At 32.2% G+C, this 8960-nt stretch overlaps 1 protein-coding gene across 1 annotated transcript in view; it reads left to right on the top strand.

The window, feature by feature from the left end:
• Positions 1–1079: 1079 nt before the first annotated feature.
• The window catches only part of fand (Pre-mRNA-splicing factor SYF1 fand), a 123107-nt gene continuing 115226 nt past the window's right edge, over positions 1080–8960 (top strand). The window contains exon 1 of the mRNA XM_035368404.1: positions 1080–1210. Within this exon, the coding sequence (XP_035224295.1) occupies positions 1169–1210 (42 nt within the window). The 5' untranslated portion in view covers positions 1080–1168. The remainder of the gene's footprint in view (positions 1211–8960) is intronic.

Below are 8960 nucleotides of genomic sequence, written 5' to 3'. Positions count from 1 at the left end.
CTCCTCCGGATGTGATCAAGGTGACAGCCGGGAAAGCGTCAGAAGAGGGAGAAAAGCCATTTGGGTTAGTCTATTTCTTATAAGGTCCATGCGTCTAGAACTTTTTGGTTGTTTCGTTTCCGCAGTTGAGCTCAGTAACCAATAAGATTCAGAAAACTGTTAATCAAACCTTTACGTCAGATTGCAGTATATAATCGCGAAATTCGCCATTTTGAACTAACGTTAAAGTAGCGGTTGCCGGTTGCGTATTTCCAAACCCTACCCCACTTTTCGAATTTTTGACGTCACGGAAATATCGACTAGTTTCACCTGGCAAGACGCCTACCCCACTTTTGACTACTACGGCGCGCTTTTGAAAGAATTGTGATGCTGAATAGTGTGTTTAGGTGCTAATTGTGAGATTTTCGCAATTTAAATTATTATGAGTGGGAACTTACGCAAAATCTTTAGTGAATGGTTATTGTTTATCGCCGTAGGGTATTTGAGGAAAGAGGAGAATAATTCACTGCTGATGTATACATTAACAGTATGAAAAATCTGGAAGGTGATACTCGGCAATAAATGTGCTGCATTTTATCGCAAAATTCAGCGACGTCAGTAAAACAAACGAAAGTGTTCGAAAAAAAAGTGGGGTAGGGTTTGGAAATACGCTTGCCGGTTGGCTACTAATTGCCGCCTAGCCATTGACTCGATTTCGAACTAAATTGTCTTGGATCCTCCTTGAAAGCTATGATCGCTCGTCACGTTTTGCGAACTTGTTCGATTGGATTGTCTTGCTCCTTTTGGTACTTCTCTTCTTCCCCTTTTCTCCGTTTTCTCATCTGAGATTTTCTCCACGTCCGGATTTCTTTATATCAAGTGCCCTTGGGCTTTAATTTTGAAACCGGCAACATTGCCCTTCGCAATAGCTCGGTCAATTATAGAGTCTAATTCTTTCGAACTAAATTTGAGCGTTTGAACGCTGCTGTAGGTTTATATACAGGGTACGGATTTTTTTGGTAATTTCTTAGTTCTTTGAAGCAGCTGTCAATTTAAATCAGAATTTTCGGAGATACTGCCGTTGAACAATAATGCACTAACCATCGTGGTATCCTGCAGAAAGACTTATTGGGTGCAAAAACAAGACATTTGTCTACTTTGTATACCCAAAAATTATAGATAATTCCCAATGATTTTAGTGATGGATTCAAATACTCAAACTGTGCTTGTAGTAAGTTGCGTGTCTTATATTAATTTAAAAAATATGTATTAATTTTCAAAATATAATAATTCATGATGGTATTTAATAGAATTCTGATTAATTTTGATATTCAAACGCAGTGCAGGTGCCAAATTTTTAGGATTTATTTTAATTGTGGGCTTGTTTTTATCAAGAATATTTATATATTCATAGGAGAGAAACCTCATGATCATTGTTCAGATCATTTAAATAACCAATTACGTTAATTACTGTAAGAAAATTTGCTTCTTTAACATCCGTCTTGAAAGAAGTTATTTTATTTATTCTGAGGCTGAGCAGTATCATAGCAGAATTTTTTCAAATTACAAGAATCTCATATAAGTAAAAAAGGGAAATGTTAAATTCGGAATAAAAATAATTTGCCATTTGGCACGTTTCAGATAACCGGCCCTTGGCGATTTTTCGGCCGCCATCTTCGGCCAAAATTGTTATCCTTGTCCGTAGGAATTCGGAGAGGAAAAACAATTCTGAACTACCAAACACGCAACATGCAAAGAACAAGACAAAATTGAACTTACCCCAATTTATGCTGACATTCTGACGATTATAATATTTTATGCTGAGCACAAGTTTATGTGATATAAATTAAATTACTTAAATTGCATTCAGTGCGATTAATTTAATGTGGATGATCAAAATAAACTAAACATAAAAATTTTAATATTCTTGTTTTTTCCATTATTTAATAATTCTTAATTGATCTACATGACTATAATATATGTAATATTTGCTTTAAAAAATACTTTAAGCCTGAAATCACTTTAGACTTAAGTTTCATTAAGTATAGTTCTTATGTTTAAGTGTTAAGATCGAAATACAGAAAGTGCAAAAAATTAGAATTTTCTGCAAATCGCGTAGTTGAAAACAGCATTACAAAATACAGTTTCATACATTAAAACTAAAAGAAATATGTCATAAAAACAATCAAGAAATGTACCCTTATATAAATAATAAATTTATAAACTATTTTGATAAATCTAGGAAAACTGTAAGTTTTAAAACATACAGTAAAAGTTTAAAAAAAAAATTCTTTTAGTATCGTTAATAAAAGATTAAGTAAGGATGTTAAGTATTTACTTTATTCTGGTATCATCCTCCAACAAGTTAATTTATATTAGAGTATAATTTAAATATATACAAATAAAATGTATTAAAATTAAAACTTACTTTTCCTCACGAGGCGCGCAGCAATTTTTTTCCGTCACGAGGCATAGTTCGCACAAATTTAGCACCAAAAGGCGGGTAACGACTAGTTACGGTTGCAGTGAACAATGAATTCAGATTGTTAAGTTAATAATTTTGGGCAACATTTATTTTTTAGTTTGCATAATTCTGATATTCAGACGCTTTTGTTTATTCACAATCTACCTTTGTACTCATTCTAGAAACAAATATTTAAGGTCTTATCTGTACAGTTCATAATTAATAATACTGCTGTTTAATTTGATTAAAATAAAATAAATAAAAGTATTTCAAACAGAATGATACAGGTTATTTCGCTCCAAACAGTTATACTAATTAACCCCTTGCCTTCAGGAACTTATTTGCAGTTCTACTTATATGTGAAGTGCCCCAATAACATTATATTATAAAGCAGGGCACTTCGCGTAATGCACAGTAATCGTGACGATACTTTAAGTAGATAGCTAGCATCGATCTGTTATTAATAAACTATGATGTTTGTCTGTCGGCCTATTTGCAATTCCAAATTACAATTTTGGAATAAAAAATTTTAACTTTGAAACTTTAAAATCTTTTTAAGGAAAATGTAATTTTTTTTAAATGTCATTCTAGCTAATAAGCTTTAAGCTAGAATGGTTCCGGTTTACTTATCAATATTATATCTGTCTTCTATTTATCACAGTATAAATGGAGTCTTGGCCCAATTAAATAAATCTAAGATGATCAATTAAGAAAACTTATAGACATATATAATAGTAAGGTTGTAGTGTCCAGGTGGGTTAACTTCTATCTGTATGTTGGAGTATCAGGAAACTACACAGAAGAAGGGTTCAAACCCTTTATTAAATCTTTAAAATTTACAATGTGTGAGCGTCAACTTGATGCTAACAAACTTGTGACTGAAAGTCAGGTAACTGAAATTAAAAGTTGAAATGTTTAACAAGTGATAAGCTAGCCTACAGGGCTTAGCGAGATCCCGAACTTCAACCTCCTTCCAAGCTAGCGGCAGCAAAGCAATGCAATTAAGCCACTTGAACCAGCAGTAAGCAAATGTACCTATGGCAGAGACACCAGCTAAAGCCCAACTCTCTCCTTATCCTACCAAAACTCGGCTTTTAACTACTTCCTTCAACATAGAAAATTTGCATGCGTTCATGCACGCATTTACAATATTTAACTATTCTGGCACTGACAATTAGGGGAATGAAGGCTTATAGGAAATTTTTAAATAAAACTTTAAATTATTAGTTAAAATAAATATAAATCCCTACAAGGTTTTAAAAGTGATGTTTAAAATTTTAGCTAATTTTCAGTAATGCATCACCGTCCTCAACTCCACATGGATTGCCAAATATTTTAAGGAACCTTCAATTTCGTAGATCAGTAGTAGCAACTTTTGAGGTTCTTACAGCAAGCCCTACATTAGAAACAACAGGCATTTAATACACATTGCTCTCAAATGTCTATGAGAACTTCGACACCGGTTCACCATGCCCCAATTCAACACTTCACAAAAGTTTCACTAAATACTCGCATGTGTGATGAAATGAGCTGGAGTCCCTTGGGGGTGGAATCGCAAACAGTGGAGTCATGGGATCATTGTTTAAAAGTCATATAAAATCTCGCCTGCAAAAATCTTATTCTTCGGAGTACCTAATTTGCATAGTAGTAGGAATAGACTCGTTAAGCAGTTTATTCCGAGTACCTAGTTTGGGTAGTAGTAGGTATAGACTCATTAGACAGTCATCAACTTGCATATTAAAATGGTGAAGCGGTAATAAGTAGTATGTGACTGAGTAGCAGTGCATTCTTCTGGACCCATAGTCTGTGCTGGGATTGCGAAGACCTCTTTACAAGAAAAGGACTCCATAAATAAATCTTCAAAATTCTAGATCAAAAGTGCTCTGGAAAAAGAATCAAAGACTGTTTGATAACTAGTCCATCATAAAGGTACTTGCATCCATGTGCAGATCGGCGGCTGCTTGAAAAGGCCTTGTTAGGAATGCCCCTGCCTGAAGATATACGTCCCTGATGAGTATCATTTTCTAACTTCAGAAAAGAGTCTTTCATTAACACAGATCGTATTTTATTCTCGAGTGCATCCTTATGTAAGTTCAATTTTTATTTTCATTAATTAATTAAGCAGGAGATGAAATAAATCTCCGAATCTGTTATGCAAATTCACTCCACTGGATTTGTATAAATATACGATTTGCAGAAATGTGACGGGCGCTTTTGTAGAAAGATCTTATTTTTCATAAAGGTGCTGAAAATTAATTTCATCCCCTGCGTCGTCAATCTATAATGCAAATGAAAACAACATTTGCAAATATGGTTTTCATTGCATAAATACCCCTGCCTTAAGTGTTTGTATCCTTTTGGAGGTTGGATTTTTTTTAAATTAGAGACTGATTTTTGTAAGGAACACACGTCTTTTGACAAGGCACCGTTTTGAAGAATTTTATTTTTTCGAACATCGGTCGATCTTTATAAAGGTGTGTTTACCTTTATATCTGGGTACCATTATGAAGGTGCTCATAAAGAGCCACTGCTAAAAATACCATACATCACAATAACTGGACACATTGCAGATGAAATTAAGAAAAGGCTAGCTGCATAATATACACCAATTCTAGATACTTCTTTTAGACACACAACTGCATTTTAATCTTGACATTAGCTATATACAGCTTCTATAACATACGGCCCATCCTCCTACATGCCAAGTGTTAGGTTTGATCTTCACCATTTGGCATTCTACATTCTTAACCTGAAAGGTGCATGTTCATTCACACAAGTTCTTTTGTAAATGCAAAAACATTAATATTATAATACACATATGATTGTATATATGTGTATCATAATATTAATGGTACATAATTCTTACGGTGGCTCGTTCTTTAACTTTCCCCGTATATTCTTACGGTGGCTCGTTCTTTACCGTCAACTATTCATTACATGAAGTCAATTTCTGGCAACTAAAGAGCTCTTGACAAAGAATCTCTAATCTCTAATCCTTAGAGATTCTTTGTTAAGAGTTCGTAAAGCTACATATTTTGCAGTTTTAATGAGAAAGGTCTCCAGGTGCCTACCAGGAGTGCTGACACAAAATGCAGATTTATCTGTTTTCCATTTTTGGCCTTGTTGTTCTGTATAAATACGATTTATTTCTTGACGTTTCTTAAAGCTTAATCATAGATTTTTGAGTTAGCCTGTATATATAGCAGAAAAATGAATTGTACTTTGTTGATGCATGTGACAGATGATCCCCTTAAGATGGGGAACTTAGCAAAGTTATTCGTATGTCATAATGGAAATAAAAAAAAAAAAAAAAAATATTATACAGTCAAAAGTCTTTAATCCGGACTCGTTGGGACTTCGGCAATTCCAGATTATTAGTTTTACCGGATTATAGATAATCAGTTTACATCTGGTAAGATGGCATGCAGAAATTATAAAATTAAAAATATGAAACCATAATTTATCAAATAAAGAGCAATTATGATCTAAAGGGCATCAAAATTTACAAAAAAAAAAAAAAAAAAAAAAGCCTTATTTTTATTTGTTTATTTTATTAAACATTTCTTTCAAAGCGTGCATGCTTAAAGCATACATTACGCATAGTCGAAATTAGAAAATTGCAACCAGAAAACTATTTGATGTGTATTCGGGATATTTATAATGACGAGAAATTTGATTTAAATCATATCAAAGACGGAGTACATCGAGATGAAATACTACATTTAGTAAGCAATTGTAAGCCGAATAAAAAAAACATCTCCCTGAAGATAAGGATAGTGCTGACAGATCAACTTCGAGTTCATTGTGTGCCGCAACTCCCCCCCCCCCCAGGCAGAGCAGCATGAAATTGATAAACAGATTTCCGAATGGTTAGAGAAACAAAAGATATGCCTTTATCCATTTTTTGCAGCGATTCCACTTTTTGTTTGATGGACATCGAAACATGCTTTTGCTTTGTTGATCCTTTGGCAGCTCCAGAATCGGAAATTCTTTTTGACATAATCGAAAGTTCAAGCTTAGTTTTATAAAATTGCTCTAACAGTCTGCAAAAAAAAAAAAAAAATAATAAGCCGGATCCAATTAGAAGATTAAGGAACAACGCAATCTGCAACATTAACTGAAATAGATAATTTTAGCTTAGCTTATACCATCTGTTATACATCAAACGTGCATGCGTAAGTGTATTATGCGCATGCGTAAACGTATATGAGCATGAGTTGCGTTTATGCATGCGCCGAAAGTTTGTAGCTTTGAGGTCCGGATTTTAGATCATTCCGGATTATGGATGTCCGTATTAAAGACTTTTGATTGTATTATAATAAGGGTGAGGGGCTAGTGAGATTTTCATCCTGAGCCTAAATAACTAGGTCGGCTACTGCAGATAGGATTTTGCATGTTTGGCATATTTCTTGCTTTGACAAACTTAATGATTTTAGAAAATTACATTTTATGTTTGTACAGCTCTTCCATCCTTAGAACGTCAATTTACTAAACATAAAAACCTATCTCAAACATTCTGTATATGTGTATTTTTATATGTTATGTAAGCTAATAGGAAATATTTAATGATGGAAATTTCCCTCATTCAGAGTCAGTTTAGAATCCACAAAAGACAATAGGAAAGTTATAAATAATGTACATAAAGAAAAATGCGTAATATATTCTAAAAAATTGAGAAGGAAATTGCAGATATGTGAATGTTGAAATAAATATCGATAAACAAAACAACAGTAAAAACAAATTTATGCTTATTTTAAAATCGAATGATATAGAGTTAAAAAAATATTATCTCTGAAGAGTAAGATTACTTATACTACATTAAAAGGCACCATTAGCTTTATTTATGACTTTTCACTCATTAAAAAAATAGAATTTTATTATCGGGTAAAGAAGCTAATGGGATAAATGAATTATATATATGTTGTCCTCTATTGAAGAGGCCCACCAGCGGCCGAGCGGTAAAGTCGCTGGTAGTTCGGTCCGAGGTTCGAATTCCGCGAACGGGCTGGCTGCATGGGTGTTTTAGTGGTTTTCCCCATGTGTAACATGTATATGAGCCAGTTTCCCTTACAAAGTCCTCCACGAAGGCATCCCTCCCCTTAGGCAGATAGCCCTAGTGCACTTTGCCATAATTAAATACACCACAGCTTGCCATAATTAAATACACCACAGCACCTCTATTGAAGACATATGTGTTTTTTCGTTCCATTGACTAATGTTAATTTTCATGTTGTTCTTATATATGAATTTTAAATTAATAGTGTATCTGTGTCCCTTTTTTTTTTCCAGGGCAGAGAAGCATCTTTTATAAAATTATAAGTATGCAATATTTACTATTGAACAGGAAATGAGAGCTGTATGAAAAACTACCACAAAAGGGAAATTAAATTTTTTGACAGGATGAAATATAAAATACTTATCCACAATTAAAGTCCTTGTTAATAAAATTTAGCTGAATTTTAAATATATATATTAAATTTAATGAATAAAAATTGAAACTAACACAATTAAAATAATAAATTAAAAAATTTATTTACATGCATACAATTTTATATTAAATACACAGATAATTTTCCTACCATTACAAAAAATAAACAGATGATTATTTCTTTCTCATACAATCACAGACAAGAATAAAGAATTATTTTGTAAGAGTTTTGAAATAACAGCAGTTTCCCCGCCTTCCTTTTAAATTCAACAACTTTTAAAATTACAGTGATTTTTATTAAAACATATTAAATATAGTTTGATTAAATATTCCTTTCACAAATAAGTTCAACTAATATTACATATCTCATAGTAAATGTCTCTACTGTGAAATAAAGAATCTTTCTTAAAAATTCTTTTTTTATATATAGACATATAATTATAAATGTATCAGTTCACTTCTTCTATAATTATATTTTGTGAAAATATTCTGAAACTATTGAAAAGAAAGAAATTTCCTTCATTTTAAAATGGTTATGAGATGGATTTGAATGTAATGATGACAAAGAAGACATTTTTTAATAATAGAAAGAGAAAAAAAAAAAAAAAATCTAAAATAGCTTAAACATAGACACCTTGGAAAAAAATTATAAATGTTAATAAAAATAAAATTTTCACAGCACATCATTTTAGCACAAAAAAATCTATCATTAAACTTTGCATACAGCTAATTTACCGAGATCTTCATTTCAGTATAAAATACATAAATTTCATCTTTCATTTCCTATTTATCTGTTTTGGTATTTTCTAATTTAAGAAATTTTGTCTCAAATCACATTTCATCATGAATCATGATGCATTAAATCTAGATTCAATGGCAATTATTTTCACAGACCATATATGAATTGAACTATATGCTATCAATTTCGTATGAAGGCTTTCCATATGAAATTAACTTCTCAGATTTTCTACATTTATATAGTTCTATATAAAGAAAGCATTCACTCTGGAATCTAATTTGATCAATATGAAGTAATAACACATAAGCTAGAATTTTAATAGTGACAGCACTCTGAGACATTACAGTTGG

Source organism: Stegodyphus dumicola, chromosome 4 (assembly GCF_044657685.1).
Source record: "Stegodyphus dumicola isolate Sdum_Otavi_A_Nest chromosome 4, ASM4465768v1".
Lineage (NCBI taxonomy): Eukaryota > Metazoa > Arthropoda > Arachnida > Araneae > Eresidae > Stegodyphus > Stegodyphus dumicola.
The sequence above is the reverse complement of the archived record's forward strand: the minus strand, read 5'-3'. Positions and strand labels throughout refer to the sequence as shown.